General features: G+C 50.5%; 1 protein-coding gene across 1 annotated transcript in view; it reads left to right on the top strand.

Annotated features, from left to right (window-relative positions):
* The window catches only part of MGMT (O-6-methylguanine-DNA methyltransferase), a 221,897-nt gene that overhangs the window by 166,815 nt on the left and 37,728 nt on the right, over positions 1-17,354 (top strand). Inside the window, exon 2 of the mRNA XM_065894838.1 lies at positions 10,999-11,159. Coding sequence (XP_065750910.1) covers positions 10,999-11,159 — 161 coding nt within the window. The remainder of the gene's footprint in view (positions 1-10,998; positions 11,160-17,354) is intronic.

Genomic DNA, 17,354 nt, shown 5'->3' with positions numbered 1-17,354 from the left:
GGGAGGGTGGGAGGGAGACGCAAGAGGGAGGGGATATGGGGACATATGTATACGTATAGCTGATTCACTTTGTTATAAAGCAGCAACTAACACAACAGTGTAAAGCAATTATACTCCAATAAAGACATTAAAAAAAAAAAAACTGCTTGCGGTGGGAGACGGCGGGATGGTGAGTGAGGGGCTCAGGGCAGCGGCTGCACGGTCCCAGCCCGGCCCCCTTCCCCGTCACGCGCTCTGCCTCTGCCCCTCGGCCCAGCGCACATCCGAGAACTCCCAGAGGGCCTGGGATGGGCACGCACATTCCTGCTTCCTGCTCCTGGTCGGATGGTTTTCCTCCACTGCGAACAGGAAGGCAGAGCCTGCGGGAACGGCTGCTGGGCCCTCTGTGTGCCACGTGGCGGGTTGGGGGCGTCTCCCCACCTCCTCGTGGAAACCTGGGAAACCTAAAGGAGGAGCAGGGGTGCAGCGTGATCAGCTTTGGCCCCGTGTGTGGAAGGGGCAGGGCGGGGGCCGGCGGGCGCCGGGGCTCAGCAGGCTGACGTGTAGTCATGGAATGAAGAGCAGGCTCAAGTATTGGCTGTTTAAATTCATTTTTCTTTGGTTTCATCTCAGCATGCGGTTGATTGGCTCATATCTGGACTGGAAATGGAAGAGCCATTTAGTTTTATGTCTTCAAATCTGAAACACTTCCAGGTTTTGACTGTGGAGTCCTGTCAAACTGAGCAAAATCCGCTGCGAGGCCTGTTCCCTGGGCTTTAACAGACTTTGTTACTCGGCTACACAATCTGAAAAGACAGAGAAGCGTGACTTGCGCTGTTTAGAAAATCTTTGTGAGGCCCCCCGCTCAAGGGAATGGTTTTCAGCAAATTCCTTGGAAAAATGGAATCCGAAATGCAGGTGTTTTTCCGTGCACGTGCTGTGGTGGCACCACTGCATCTTGTTTACAGTCCATTCAGGAGGCAGGTACTGAGCACCAAGGAAGTGCCAGCTAGGCCTCCGGGGCTCGAGGCAGAGCTGGGACCAGCTCCGTGACAGCGCAGGGCCTTCATTCAGACATGCGCAGCAGCCTTGCAGGAGAGCTCGTCCGATGTCTCCGTGTAGCCCAGGCCCACTCCTGCCTTAGCACGGGGCCTGCCTTGCTGGTTTGCCGGACCACCTGGGACGCTGCCTTGATCACACTGGGCCTTGCTTCTGGAGAATGAGGATGAGGGGGGATGGGCTGGGAACGTTCTAAGACTTAGGCCTCTTACCTGTGTAGAGGAACACTGTGTGTTGTGTGGGCTGGTCATTGAGGCATTTGAACAGCATCATGGCCTTCCTTTAAGGATGAAGAGCAGTAACGCCAGTGGCCACTGTCTGAGAGCCTGAGACCCTGCTGTGTGGGCACCTAGTGTCTCTTCTTGGAAACATCTAGAATATACTAGAACTAGATTCAACGCTCAGATCCCCATTGTCTTTGAATGATAGGGCAGTGGGCCTAGATTGTAGTCCTGGGGATCAGGGAGAAGTTAACAGAAGTTACCTAAAACTAAAAGAATAAATCCAAATGCTATCTAGTGCATATGCTATCAGGAATAGAGCATGTGAACGTATGGGCTTGTCACGATTAGAGGGACCGTTTGTTTCCATTTCAGAGAGATGAGCAAGGGTACTTGGATTTCATGGAGATGGTCCAGGTTAAGGTCTTTGGAATCAAACAGACTTTAATTCAAATCCTGGTTCCATCCCATATGCATTGATTAGTTGTTATTACGTAACCTCTGGGCCTCAGTTTCCTCTTCTAGAACATAGAGATAATAATGCCTCCTCAGGGGTCATTGGGAGAAATAAACATAGAACAGTCTTTAATCCTGTGCGTGGCGCATGGTAGGCAGTCAGTAAATAGCAGCTACGAAATTTTATACAAGGGTTTACCGTGGGTCATTTCCATACGGTCGGTCCTCAACTCAGTGGCTCCATCCTTTCCAAAGTGTGCCGTGTTGTATGATGAAGGTGTGATGCTGAGCAGTAACTGTGGCTGACCTCAGCTGTGTTACTGAGAGAGAGAGTCAGGATGTGAAATTGCATGATAGAAAACCAGTCATCTTTTACCCATCTGACTACGTGCCCTGAGATTTCCCATCCTCGCGCTATTTACTTTTTCTCTTAACACGGGTTGTAGAGAGCAGAGGCCCTCTGACTGATCCTTCAGCTCATCTGCGTCCCTAAAATCCTGTGCCCCCGAGCGGGCCCTTTTCTTCTCTCTCCTTAGGCGTCTGGGCATGACTTTGCTGGCAGGAGCACCCTGTAGCACGTAATGACCTCCCACGCTGTCGTCCTCTCCTGGGGCACAGGCATTGGTTTCCTCACCTTGGCCAGTGACCCCTCTCTGCCTCTCCCAAGCCCACAGTGGCACACGGCCTACGCAGAGCAGAGCAAGGCCACACAGAGTCTTTGAGGGCATCAGAAGGGCCGCCTTGGAGGGTGTACAGGTTGGCCTGGCAGAGCGAGACCTGACTGTAGAGGACGCTCGCAACAGGTGGCCGCAGCTCGGGGCCACATGCGTTGCAGTGTTAGCTTGAAAGACGCTCTCGGTTGACCAGATGCCCCACCTGAAATCTGCATCCGAAGATGGGACATTTATAATTCTTATTCGTGGACTGATTTCTTCTGTGTTCTTCTTTTCTGGGAGAAGGGAGCAGGATGGTTGAATAATGCGAAGTTACCTACCCCCAGAATCCTTTGGGAAGAAGTACTCTTGAGGGAGTATCAAGAATTTGATGAGACTGATGGAATGACTCTTTAAACATTTCACGTTTCTACAGATACTTTTCAACAAATGAACTAAATTCTTGACAGAATTGTAATAAATCTGCTTATAAGCAGCAACATGGTTACGGTTTTCTATTCCATTTCTATGTTAGCTATTATTTCTTTTTAAAACTATTTCATTGCCCACATGTAAGCGTTTTACTTGTTAGAAGCTAAGTTAAGCTGGGAAAGAAGAATATACCTCTCATAAGTGTGTGAAACGTTAAAAAAGCTTCTTTGTTCACTGCTTCAGTGGTGAAAGTAAATGCAACATAGACATAAGGCTATTTGAACTCTTTATTTGCCACATTTACAATATTAATAACAGCATTTCTAGAAGTTGTCACATCAAGTAAAAGATCTTCATTCCAGGCTGTCTTTTGGGGCCAAATCGAGACTGGATGCATGCATTTGATAAATTGTAGTCTCAAGTAGTCATTTTTGTAAATAATTAGTTTCAGTGAAAGAATAAGTTAGCATATTGTATGCATCGAATGTTGCAAATGTACATACAGCAAACTTTGCTGTTAATCAACAGTCAGGCGCTGCAAGTGGGGTCTCATACATAATGAATTGTGCTTAAACCTCATGGGTTTCTTGATAGAAAAAGAAAAGAAAACACAAGTGTAGTAAGCTTTTGAATAAAATTTAACTCGATTGCTCTGCATCCTGTAATTGTTTTGGAATCATTAGGGACCTGATAATTCATCTATAGTTTTGGGTTGTTTTTATCTTCCTCTGTCAAATAGTAGAGATTTTTAATGATATGTTAAAGTGTTGATAAAATACAGTTTTCCTTTCAACAACTTGAACATTTAGGAGAGAAAGTAGATAGGCTTTTGTGAGGCATTCTTGCCTGCCAAGTATACTGTTTAAATTGTCTCTTAAAAATATGTTTTATTTTTGCTGATGTATTTTAAAGAAGCAATGATTTTAAAAAAGGAACAAACATACGGTGCTTATGACGTGTACCTTATATGGGGAGGAGTTGAAAATTTACATACAGTTTTCTCTGTGTTCTTCGTGGGTGTTTATTTTTTGTTGTTTTTTTGTGTTTTTTTTTTTCCGCGGTACGCGGGCCTCTCACTGTTGTGGCCTCTCCCGTTGCGGAGCACAGGCTCAGGACACGCAGGCTCAGCGGCCGTGGCTCACGGGCCCAGCCGCTCTGCGGCATGTGGGATCCTCCCGGACCGGGGCACGAACCCGCGTCCCCTGCCTCGGCAGGCGGACTCTCAACCACTGTGCCACCGGGGAAGCCCTTGGTGGGTGTTTTAAAATACCACAGCGAACTCCTCTATAGTCTTGCTTGGGTTCTGACATTAATTTGAGCCCCAGATTTTGAGGGCTTAGGATGCCCATTCAAAGCTGATACCCAGTTTAAACAACGTACCTATGGCCACCCTGACAGTGAGTAAACTAGGGCCCAGTTAAACTTTAAACTGCCTCTTCCTCCTCCTCTCATCGCCCTTGGGACGCGAGCCGTTGGTGGCCTGTGATAGGATCATAACTGTGGAGTTCGCTTGCAGGGGAGGGTGTGATTGTGGGGCGGAAGGCATAAAGGCAGGGAGCAGGGTTTATGTTCCTCTTGCTACGAGCCGCACAGTAAAACCTCACTAAGGGTTTGCTCAGCTGACCCTCGGAACTCCAGCTCACCGCCTGTTGACTTCCCTGGAAGCTGGGAGTGTGCCACCTTCGGCCTGTACTCCCTTTTGCGTGTTCCTTTTGTACAGAAACATCTTTGAAAACAGACACTAAAACCAAACACATGAAAGTCAGTTAATAAACTCGTGTTACAAGTAGTAGGAGCTCTTGTCTCAGGGAATTAACATCTACGTATTATGTCTGTCGTTTTTATACAAACTCAGGTATGTTGCTGATACTTCATGCACGCTTATTAGTGTTTTCCCTTTTTTTCACAGTTGAACCCATGTTGCTCTTAGGATTGTGTGGGAAATCAGTACGCTAATGCATGAATCACTTAGAACAGCACCTGATAAATAGCAAACACTGCTGCCCGCGTTGTCGTCAGCAGCAGGGGGGCTCCAGTTGTGTCCATAGATGAACCCCCACTGTCGCGCCTCCTCTTGTTCACCTGTGACTTCGTTGTGTCATTTGAGATCTGTGTTTCTTACTGCTGACATCAGCACTTTCTCCTTTTTCTACTCTGTGTCCTAATATAACTCTAGAATGTTCAACTGCACTGACTCTGTCACACCCGTGCGGTGTCATTGCCCAAACAGCTGCTGGCCACCGGGCAGTGTCACGGAACCATCACTCATTGTTCGTTCATCAGATGGCAGTGGCGTGTGAAAGTCCCAGTTGGGCCGGGAAGGGCTCCTTCAGCACAACCATCAGGAGGGTGATGGATATGTCTGTTTTACCTTCACCTTCCCCGCCTGCCCAGTTGGACTATAAACCCCAAGTCGATACTCTTGCCAACAAGCCAGGTACTTAAAGCATCCTCAGTAAATGCTTGAATGGAATCAAGCCACTAAGTTTGGTTGGAATGTAGAGTTTAAAGCCTTTATTCAGCCTTCTCATTTAAAAAAAAAAAAAAGGACTTTATTGAAAGCAGGTAGCATGATTTATTTGTCTTCAGTCCTACCACTGGAAGAAAAGCATCTGAGCTTTAGCAAGAAGGTATAATTAAATGTGGGACAAATCCATCAGACGCAAACGCGAGAGACTCCACCAGCCTCCGCTAGGTTGGGCGTAATTGTGTGTTTACCAGGGCTGTCTAGCAAGAGTGTCCACGTGATGTTCATAACGTCACCTCAACTGCAGTTTTAAATTTCCGCAGTGAATGTGCACCTTCCTGAGCCTGTGAGGTGTGCCACCCCACTCTGGAGTTCCGGGGGCCCTTGCCCTCCGCACCGAGTCCTGGCAGCCAGAGGAGGCGAGGCTTCTCATCCTCAGGGGGTCTGAGCTGCTGTGTGCGGCCAAGGCTCTGGTCGCTTCTTCACGCTTAGATTGTATTGGAGAGTGCGTGTGCTTCCTTGTGGACTAATCTCCCAGCCTTGCTAAGGGACAACACCTGGGTCACCCTGCCAGATTCCAGAGGGACTCAGAAGAATATGAGTCTCGGCACCTCTTTTCTTAGGTGACCCTCTGGCCTCACCAGTTAACGTTCCCCAACCATAAGGCTGCTTCATCCCATGAAGAGAGAGATGCTGGAAAGCTACTGGGGCCACGCAGAGAGGCCGGAAGGCACAGCCCTCCCAGCGCGCGGCATGTTGCACAGTCTACCCGCTGGGTGTAACGAGCGGTGCCCGCCAGATAGGAGGAACTCGGAACTTTGGGCCTGTTTTCTTACATCAGATGGGGTTTAAGCCCAAGTACATGACATCTTTATGATTTTATGCTCATTTTAGTGATTCTTTGGTGCCAGTGAAGTCTTGAGGCGCCCCCAAATCCACACACCCGAACCTCCTGCCCAGCTGGTGGGTTAAGGTGCGGAGCGCATTTGTCGTGGGGGACAGACCGGAGGGCACAGAGCTGGGGACGCCCCTCCCACTTTCCGGGCGGCCTGCCAGGCGCGCAGCCATTCTCCGCGAGGGGTTAGGCCTCGAGCAGCACTTTCTGAGGGCTTCAGCCAGCCTGGCGTCCTCTGCCCACCGCGGCAACTCACCTGCTGCCCCGCGGGTGCCTGGTGCTGTAGCACGTGAGCAGGCAGCCCTGCCCTCGCTAGCCCGGGCCAGCGCTCAGCCTCCAGGCTGCAGCACACCCTGCGGGAGGCCGGCGGAGCCAGGCAGGGCTTCCCGCGCGCGTGACCTTTGTCCTCAGGGCCGTTTCATTTAAGTTAGGCTCGGTCACCTGCTAATCCTCCGCTTCCCCAGGTGTGATGCTGTCACTCTTCCTTGTCGTTCTCCTCCACGCCAGGGTCTTGAGGTGCAAGCCTCGTGCGGGTGGGATGGACAGTCTTCCTTTGATACCTTCTGTGCTCATGTATCTAATGCTGTGAAGTCGTGGTTTCTCTTGAGAAATCTAGGTAAGGCATCGCTGCCTGCTTTATTAAAAACACTTCAGGGACTTCCCAGGGGGCGCAGTGGTTAAGAAACCTGCCTGCCAATGCAGGGGACACGGGTTCAAGCCCTGGTCCGAGAAGATCCCACATGCCGCGGAGCAACTAAGCCCATGAGCCGCAACTACTGAGCCTGCGCTCTAGAGCCCACGAGCCACGACTGCTGAGCCCGTGTGCCACAACTACTGAGCCCATGCTCCACAGCAGGAGAAGCCACGGCAATGAGAAGCCCGCACGCCGCAACAAAGAGTAGCCCCCGCTCGCCGCCAACTAGAGAAAGTCCACGCGCAGCAACGAAGACCCAACACAGCGAAAAATAAACAAATAAATTTTAAAACAACGACAACAACAGCCAGAAAAAAACCACTTCAGAAGTTTGTTCTGGAGCATGTCACCTGCTTTTCTGTGTCCTGATTTGGAATGATGGACAGATTTACGTCAAAACAAATCTGAAATGCAATTCAACGCCAGAACGTTCTTTCTCCAAGCCCAGGGGGATGGGTCTGGCTGTTTCTCAGGGGTCACGACTCCAGGAGAGCTTCACACAGGGCTCTCCGACACACTGTGGTTCGGGGAGCATCCCCGAAGGTGGTACACTGTTGTCCTTTTTGGTCCTACGGGGTCCTTGGGGTTGCCGACAGTTGCGTATTTCTTGAAGAAACCCTTAAAACAAACCATACGTGACTTTATGTTTGCTGTATCAACGTACCCATGCTCTCCATCGCTATGTTAAAAAGCTCAACAAAGCCAAATTCATTCTCCAGCCACTAGCCAGCCCTCTTGTGCCAAGTTTAAAAAGAAAAAGAAGTGAAAGGGCTCCAGTGTCACCATATTGGCCTGAGGATTACTCTTTTTTTTTTTAAAGATATTTTTGACGTGGACCGTTTTTAAAGTCTTTATTGAATTTGTTATGACACTGCTTCCGTTTTATGTTTTGGTTTTTTGGCGGTGAGGCATGTGGGATCTTAGCTTCCCTACCAAGGATTGAACCCGCACCCCCTGCACTGGAAGGCAAAGTCTTAACCACTGGACCGCCAGGGAAGTCCCAGGATTACTTTTATTGAGGACATCCTGGGAGGTCTCGGGGGGATGGCCCCTGATGTCACCTCTGCACTGGCCCTGCAGATGTCGGGACGGTTGTCTCTCATCTCCATCTGCCGCACCGGCTCTCTGGCTGCTCTCTTGGGGTCCGGGCTCCCACTCAGTGGTGCTTTCCGGAAGCAGTGGCCACAGGCCTGTGCATTTAGTGTTAGGTGAGTTGCTAGGCTCCCAGGGAGACGTGAATGTGGGATTTAAATGAGTGTGGGCCACGGAGCCCATAATTATCGGGGTTTCAGGGTTCGTCGGTAGGAAGCCTGGAGAAACTCCTCCACGATAAGAGTGGCCGTTAGTGATGCTGTGATACTGTCACACCACAGCTCTTTCAGGGATGGGCAGAGCGAGGCTGGAGGAGAGGGCAGGGCAGAGAATAAATTTCGTTTTATTGTAGAAATGGAAATTTGTGTCATGGCTTTAAAAATCTGGTTTTATGTGTGTGTTTAATGCCATTCATTTTAAATATAGTATCATAAATCCTTGCTTCAGAATCAAAGCTGTTTAATTACATTTCACCCCTGAATAGTTATCTAATGCCAATAGAGAAAGAGTTAAAACGGAGAACTACAGAGTAAATCAGAGGTTGAGATCTTTAGCACAGGCATAAAAAATCAATTTAAGATGAATTTTACTACTATAAAAATTCTTCAAGTATCCTTTTAAGAGTGGGAAATGCTGGGAAACACAGCTCACATTTCAGTTCCCTTAGCAACCCAGAGGAAACGGCTACCAGCGTGGGCAGCGCCCGGGATGCCCACAGCTCCATGGCCTTTGTTAGATACCCCTGAGTCAACCAGGACATCTGAGTAAGAGGTTGTAACTCCCCAAGCAAGCAGGTTACTGGTGGGTACAGAGCCCCCTGCCTCCCAGGTTAAGATGCCTGCCTGTCTCCTGGACTGTATGCCCCCCACCCAGGGAGCCCCGTTTGCAGGGTGTGATGGCCGAGAAGACCCCTCAAGCCCTGGAGACTTACTGAGTAAGTAGGGAACAGAGCAAGAGAGTCACTGGGAACTTCTCTCTGACATGGAAAAATATTTAAGCCAAGCATGGGGTAGAAGTTCCCCACCTTTCCGTGGGCAGATGTCCTAATGGGGAGAGCAGTCAGGGCAATGAGAAGATAGTTTCCATCCCCAGAAGTCTCTCCAAGATGCCATTCTGCCACCTGTTCCACTAGACGCCGCTCTCTGCCTGTGGACTGAGCCCCCATCCTTCAGGGTCTCCTGTTGACCAGACCCTGAAAGGGCCCTGTGCGTGGGGCTTCCCTCTCCCAGCAACCACTAGAAGCTGGCAACTTGGAGAAGGCCTGGGCCTGCCCAGTCAAGCTGTGTTGCTGGCAGGATCGCCCAACTGGCCAGCTCTACAGAGCCGGGGTCTCAGTGGTCCCCCTCTCTCCCTGGTCATCTTGAAGGGCTCATTTCTTCTTTTCCATTCATTCCCTGGTTCCTTCCTTAAGGCCATTCACATTCACATGCTTATTAGAAAGTCTTCCCTGACCCACCTCTCATTCCATTGTGGAAGAGAGTGGATCCCATCCAAGGAGGGATCTTTCTGGAAAGATCCAAGACCTCTGGAGACTCTTAGACCTACAGAACACCGTGACTCAGAGACTGAGACCCCAGCACAGGGTTGTTTATGAGACGCTGCTTAAAGGTCTTCAGCTGCTCCCCGCTGCTTGCAGGATGAATTGCACACATTTCTGAATCTGTAAGGCCCTGCACACACCGGTGTGTGTCTCCTCGCAGGGGAGGCCAGGCCTGTGTTCCCCGGGCGCGTGAGCCACATCCGTCCTACCTGTGCTGGGCCGCGTTGCCAAGCGGTTGTGGCCTCGCGTATTCAGTTGGGCCCTCGTAAGGGTGGTGAGTGTACGCTGAAGGAGGCAGCCTGTCGGTTGAGGCCTGCGTGACCGCCCTCGGGATGCTGGGGGGAGGCTTTTCCCACCTTCCCCCAAAAGCCTCAAGCTGCAGCCTCTGAGAAGGAGACTAGAGAAAGCCTGCCCAGCAGGCTGGAAAGTGCAGGGAAGCCTGCCGTCTGTCCAGGGCCTGGGAGGTCAGGAAGGAATGGCATCTGAAGAAATCCGACTTGGTGCCAGTGCTTTTGTGGGTGTGTCGTTCTCAGAAATTAAAAGAAAAGCTGGATCCATCATAAAACTGGGGCTCAGAAGCAGCAAAAGTGAACCCTCTCTAGAGGGACGTTTCCTCAGTCCAGCGGAGCACATTCCCTGAAAATCGGCCCCTGCTGAAGGTGAGACGTCACCTCCTTGAGGGGAGCCACAGGTCCCCAAACAGAAGGATTAGCACCCCGAGTAGAAGAAACAGACCATCCGAAGTGAGTCTAAGATACGTTGGTTTAAACTTGAGCTAAAAGGGAGCACAGTGGCCACAGTGAATGAATGAGAAGACTCAGAAGAGAACCAAATAGAAGTCCCGGGCACGAAAGTCACAGCAACCGAAATGAGCCTCGCAGAGTGACCGGCACGCAGAGTAGACTCTCTGAAGCCTGAGACCCAGTGTGAACTCGGAGGGGGTCCCCCAGAAGCCAGCTCAAAGCCACAGAGCACATGGAACCGTGCTGGTCTGTCGTTGAAATGTGATGGGAGGGGTGGGTGCCTGCAGGCTAATTACTTTGATGGTATCGAGATTTCTGGAAAATACTTTTTAAGATGAGTACGTGGTGATTCTACAGATCAAAACTGGTGCAGGTGATAGTCTTAGGAAGGGGCAGGCACACTCCCCCGGGAGTTGCTTCTGTACTTGTCATCCTCGGTGCTCTCACATCCCTGCTCGGCAGGGTGACTGCAGACAGTCAGCCCCAAACAGAAGAGCTCAGGTACCGGGCATCCTTCCTGGGCACTGCCCCTTTCCAGAGATCGTGTCCTCACAGCTGGAGGTGGAATCGCGGGTGGGGTGACCCGGGCCACGGCCTCCGTCCTCCTGCCGGCACCTTTCCGCTGTCCTGGCGCAGGCGAGACCTGCATACCTGCAAGGCAGCTACGGGCCGACCCACTTAGATGCAGCGGGCGTGTTCTGTTTGCTTCTTAGTCACGTGGACGCTGGGCCTAGAGGCTGAATCAGCTCCTGTTATCTCTTTTGCAGCCCCGTGGAGGCCCCCGCTCCTCCTGAGCGGCTCGGAGGCCCAGAGGAAGTGACGGAGCCCCTGGCGCAGTGTGCGGCTTGGCTGGGTGCCTATTTCCATGAGCCCGCGGTCCTCGAGGAGCGCCCCGTGCCTGCTCTTCACCATCCCATTTTCCAGAAAGGTCAGTACCTCGGCCGCCTCGCAGTGTTTGGTTCAGGGGGGCTGACCTACTGACTGTCACTGACCTCCCAGCTCAGGTTACTGACTACACTGGCGTGGCGTTTTCACATCGTCTGAACAGAGGCGGCGTGTGGCCGCACTGGATGGATAGGAGTGCGCAGTCTCCACCCGTTCCAAGTGGTTGTGTTAGTTTTGGCACGTGGTCACATAATTCTTGGCAAAGGCAATAAAAATGATCCATGTAGATGGACTCCTGACTCTCGCTGGCTGAAAGGTTTAAATAGGAACACATCTGAATGGCAGTAAGTTTTTCAATAAGCTTATTGTTAACTTCATCTGCTTGCCAACAGCACAGAAAACGAGGCTCATACATGGACAATTGGCCACTTCCATACACTCAGTCAGTGACACTTAACGTTGGAGTGGGTAGCGGCAGTGTGTCTTCTTGAATAAGTTTTCAGGTTAACCCCTCAAATTTACCATAGTTCAATAATTGTATTCTCGGGCTTCCCTGGTGGCGCAGTGGTTAAGAGTCCGCCTGCCGATGCAGGGGACACGGGTTCGTGCCCCGGTCCGGGAGGATCCCACATGCCACGGAGCGGCTGGGCCCGTGAGCCACGGCCGCTGAGCCTGCGCATCCGGAGCCTGTGCTCCGCAACGGGAGAGGCCACAACAGTGAGAGGCCCGCGTACCACAAAAAATAATAATAATAATAATTGTATTCTCAAGGGATGAATTATTGTAGGATGAACTTATTGTCTACATGCGGTATGCCGATGGAACATAGAGTCTGAGAAAACCTAAAAACACGTTCCCAGACGTTTCTTTGTAAGCTTTTGTTCGCAGCTTCATTATGGCAGCTAGAGTCATTCTAGACACATACCAGTGGTTTATTTCACAGTGATTTTTTCATGGTCATCTTAGTATTAATGAGTGTATACTTACATATAGATATATATACGTATAGATGCATACACTTAAGGAAAAAAAATTACCCTGAGATTTTAGATGAGGTAAATTTAAAGCCATTTTGAATTTCAAAATGGAATTCACTCAGTAAGTTTAATGGTTCTAAATGCTGCTGTGGCTTTCAGCAAAAACGAACTTGAAGGTGGAGCAGGTTCAGGGGAAGCAGGTAGAAAAGTTCAAGCCAGTTGAGCTGATACCTGAGTTGACTAACAAGGTCCAGTGAGTGACCAGGTAGGTAGGACCCTGGGCGTTTTTGCTCGTAATGAACTGAAGCTGAGCTGGGTACCACGTCAGCCCCCTTGCATCACGTGGGGCTGTCTCCAGACGGTGTCTTCCATTGGGAGCCCCAGAACGTCTAAAAGGGCGTCTCTAGGACAGGGCGTGAGAGCTGGAGTGGGCCTTTGCCCCACGCCCTACTCACGTCCAGAGACCCTCCGTTGTCGCTCCCGAGAATGGGGCCCTCGCGGGCCGAGGTGGTGCTGTGGCCGCGTCGCCCCCCTGCCCAGCACTGACCGCCTGCTCGGAACCAGCACCTCAGGTCGCCGGGCTGGGTCGAGGGTGTGGGTGACCCTCCTCGTGTGCCCCTCCCCCTTGCCAGGCGCAGGATGGGGGTCCTGCTGCGGGTTTGTTTTTACAGTGGGGGCTTGGGAACCTTGGAACAGTGAGCTCTTCGATCTCCTGTTGCCATGTGGGGGTTACTGCCCTGGCAGGAGCAGGAGAGAACTGGCCGAGCGGCTGTCCTTCTCTTAACATGTATCACCTAAGTGAGCTGAAATTTAAGGGTTAGAAGATTTCAGAGCAGAGAAATTAGGAAACCAGGTCAGGAAGGATCTGTACGATCTAATGAGGGGGTCAGCAGGGGGTGAGCTTACAAAATCCCGAAGTCCTGTCCTCAGTGCTTGAAGAGAGTTGGGACCACTCTCACCCTGCTGCCCCCCGCCTTCCCGGCTCTGGGCCCGAGCTTGGCCATCTCCTCTGCCAGCTGGTCATGGTCATGGTCATGGTCATGGTCAGGGTCAGTCTGGGCAACCAGGACAAGCTGCAGGTAGGCACTGGGGAAGGATGAAGTCCGTCCAGTCACCCAGTAGCCCATCCCCTGTTGGACAAGCCCTGCAGAGCTGGTGGATACTCACTACTGGGGCCAGGTACCCTCCAGCTGGGTTTTGGGGTGAGGGCAGCCTCTCCCACCGCCCTGGTGGCAGGAGGTCCCCCAGGCTAGGCCCGCCTGCTGACAGTTAATGGTTGCTGTAGGACCAGGTGTTTCTGATTTAGCTCAGTCACGCCTCCCAGGCAGGGGCCAGGTGTGGGGATTTTACATTTTAACAAGGGAGGTGGTGGATGGTTGTAATATGATTGCTAACACGGAGTTAATTGGCACTAACCCCCAGATGTGGTGACACCCCTTTCTGTCCAGCGGTGGTTGGCTTTGCTCTCTTTCTCTGTGTCCCTTAGCCAGTGAAATTGTGGTGAGCGGAAAAGGCCCACACAAGGAAAGTGCCCTGGCAGCCCCAGAGCTTCTAGAAGCTGTGAATCAACACAAGAAAAGAAACCTTTGCAAATGGGGAGGAATGGGTGCGTTTATCATGGAAAAAAATGCTTCCTTGACAAATGCTATTTTCTGTGCGTCTCAGATTTTGAACACGTTTAACATCCTTTTGGGTGTCATTTCTCATCATATTCCTCTGAGATTTAGAGCAGACCTCCCCGTTTCAACTTGGTTAGAAGCGTAGTGATAACTGAGCTCCTCCTTGAGTTCAGCACTTCCGCAGGTAACTCCCAGAGCCCGGCCTGGAAGGCTCTGGCCTCTGCTCCTGCTGCGCTGTCTGTTCCACTACCCCGGGCCTGGCCTGGCCTGCTGCTGCTGCCCAGAGGCCCCTTTTCTCGGGCAGGACCGCTCTTCTCTCAGGCTCCTTCCTCCAGGTCAGTGTGGTGTTCTCCATCTAGTTGTTTTGTTAGGCTGGTCACAAAACGGTGCTGAGTTGAACCATACGGAATTGCCGTTTTGTAGGTTAAAACATCAAATATTGGAAATTTCGCATCATTCAACTTCTTACCTTGGAGGATTTCTGAAGTCTAAGTAGGAACAAGTTAATTATCTAGGTATTTCTGGCAAGAAACCGTTGAGCTGTCCTCCTGACCAGAAGCCTGGAGGCCTAGGTGGCTGCCTTTTTCTTGGGCCGCAGCAGGTGGGGTTTCTCTGCGGGAAAGAGAGGCCGCAGTTACCGGGGGTGAGGTTCGTGGTGCTGTTGAAGAAATGAAAGTGAAGCGTGAGTGTGAATAAGAAGTGTTCTAATTCCTTGTGGGATTGTTGCTTTAATCATTTAATTTCAAAAACAAATTAACGTTTGTTTTCTGAGTTTTGTGAAGGGAGTTTGTGTGTTGCTCCGGAGCTAGCCGTCTTGTAATCAGTGAAGCATTTAGGGAGGTCGGGTCCTCCCTATAATATACCTCTTAAAAAGGTCCGATTTGTTTATTTTGAATTCATTTTTCTCCAAGAAATAGTTGTTTAACGAAGCCATTATTCCTGAAATAAATCTTACTCTTTCTTTCATAATAAAATATCATTTAAACTTATTTTCTGTGAATACTCCCTCACTTCTTTATATTTACTTATAAAAAATTTTAGCTTCTTTGTATAATATACATCTTAACGCTTGTAGCCTTAGAGATCGATCGCTAAAGCAGTTGGAATGACTAAAGAAGCGCTGTACCAAAAGCAGTATTTCACACTGAGTTCAAGAAGAGCAGGCCTGTGAAAGGCTAAGATCTGCTTTCAGACCCAGAATGTGTGTGTGTAGACACTTCCTTCCCTCTGCCCCTGAAGACCCTCCTGGGCAGGTGTGGCCGGGCGATGGGCGGCAGGCCTGCCAGGCGTGCGGCTTTGTGCTTTTCCTGCCAGCCTGGAGTGCCCTCGCTGGGCAAGTGCCTGGCCTGTGCCGAGGACACCACAGGAGGCCGTCCCCGGGGCACATGTGGAGGCCCTTGACTGTCCTCCCTGTACGGTCTCACACATGACGGTTTTCAACAGATGAGTTCTGAGTTTTCTTTTCAAAGTAACTACAATGTTCCCTTTTAAATGAAATATTTAACACTTTAATAATTCCTTTGTCACAGCTATTAGCTTGTAGCTATGAAATCCAGCTGCATGACAGTAGTAAAACCTGCATTTTTTTAAAACCTGCTGGCTAGAGGGAAGTTTCTTTGCAACTTCTATTTCAGAGACTCTGTAAGGAGTCCTGTAATTCTGTATCCCCGTCAAACCCTCTTTCAAAAGGGCCTCTAGAAAACCCTACCAGTCAGTTAGGGAATAGGCCCTTTCAGGGCACATGAATTAATTTCCCCACTGTGTCCTAAATGTGGGGTCCCACTGAGCCCCCTTCATTCAGTGCCCCGGAGGCCTGCTTTGGTGTGCATGTCGCCTTACACGCCATAAAGCCAGCCCAGTCAGCCTCCGGAGGGTGTCGCCGCGGAGAGGAGCGCGTCTCCTCTCAGGCTCCCTTCTGGGTCCGCAGCAGGAGGCAGCTCTGTGCTTTCAGGCAGTTTGTACTGGTATTTTTCCTGAATTTAAAAAAAAGGAATTACAATTTAAAGAGAAAATAGCTAAAGTGGGAGATGCTTTACAGGTTCTGGTTGATAGCCAGCGCTGTTCTCCTGTTCTTTAAGTGAGGGCTTCTAAAAATGGTTGACCTTGCTGAGATATTACCTGGTGGGGCTGGAAGGTTTATAAACCTTCCGGTGCCCGTTTACTGATTAGAACAAGCTGAGGCTTGCACTTAAATTAAGTGGGAAGGAAACAGCTGGTGAGAACGGACTTCTTTCAACCCTAGAGCTGCTGAGCCGCTTTTCAGGGCTAATAGACGTGGAGGTCTGGGTCTGTGGCCTTCTAAGGCTGAGGCTGGGAAAGGTGAAATGAAAAGACCAGATCAAAAGCCTGAGAGCGGGTGGCAGGCCACGGAGCCCAAGGTGCCGGGAAGGTGGTCGGAGGTCTCAAATCGATACAGGAGGCCACCGCCAGGAGCGGCCCATCACCTCTTTCACGGAGAGTAAAATCCAGTGTGTTTTTGTGGTTTAGAACCATGAGAGAAAAGAGATAAGTGGGAATGTTTATGAACAAAACCAAGGCAGGACTTGGTGAAAGCAAAGGATCCACGGGGTGTAGCGCGAGTCCTGGGGGCGACAGAGGTGGGGTTAAGCTGCCTTCCTCGTCGGGATGTTCGTTTGTTTGCTCCTGACCCTTCAGGGCTTCGCTAACCTGTCTCCAAGAATCCCTCCCCGCTAGGACCAGGAGGCCAGTCCCACGCCGTCGTTCGTCCCTTTGCGGAGCCGCTCAGGGGAGCCCTGCTTTTCTCCAGGCGGCCCCTCCATCTGGCTCTCATGGGAGGCAGCAGCTGCCATGCATCCCTTTCCTAGTGTACGGGAGCATCTTCATGGGCTCGTCATCCTCTCCTGCCTGCCTGGCCCCTGCCCTCATTTGAATATGACGTCACTTCCAGCCCCTCAGTGGAACAAAAATTAGATTCCCAGAATTCTGTGTTCCACGTTGAGGGTTTCTCTAGGCGGGGGGCTCCCAGCCTGGGCAGAAGGAGCATCATTTCAGCAGGTGGGACTGTGTGAGGCCGGCCAGGCCAGCTCGGAAGCAGTCAGTGCACTTCACTAGGAGCTCTTCTCCTCAGCTATCAGCAACCTTCCGGTGTATTGTGAGGTTGACGGGCCAAAGAGCGTAAGGTTCCGATCATGTCTGAGGGTCGTCGTTTTTTCTATTTTATCTTGATGCAGTTTCCTGCCTGGCGGTTGTCATTAGGTAACCACATGTTGAACTAGGAGAGAGTCTTGAAAGTTTCAACTCTGACTCGTGCAAGCAAACAGGTTCTTCAGGTTAGTCTGGTAGCTCAGGCCCTTCTTCTGGGAGTGTATGTATCAGAACGCTCTAGAGAGCTCGTTAACAATAGTATGCCTATAATTTCTAAAATCTTACAAGAGGCAACTATATATATATGTATATACACACACATACGTGTTTGTGTATCCATACGCACACACATGTATATGTGTGTATATGTAGTATATGTACCTGTGCACTATTTTGAGAATTATTGCCTTTAAAGGAATTTATTAAAATGGATCTAGCTCTTCTGAGTGCTTTTGCTGCGTGTTTCACTCTGGACGAAGGTTAACACTCCTGATTTAATAATGATTCCGTTTGAGACGTAACTGCACACTTAAGAAG

This window comes from Phocoena phocoena, chromosome 16, assembly GCF_963924675.1.
Source record: "Phocoena phocoena chromosome 16, mPhoPho1.1, whole genome shotgun sequence".
In the NCBI taxonomy this organism is placed as follows: domain Eukaryota; kingdom Metazoa; phylum Chordata; class Mammalia; order Artiodactyla; family Phocoenidae; genus Phocoena; species Phocoena phocoena.
Note: the sequence above shows the minus strand (reverse complement) of the source record. Positions and strands in the feature narration are given on the sequence as shown.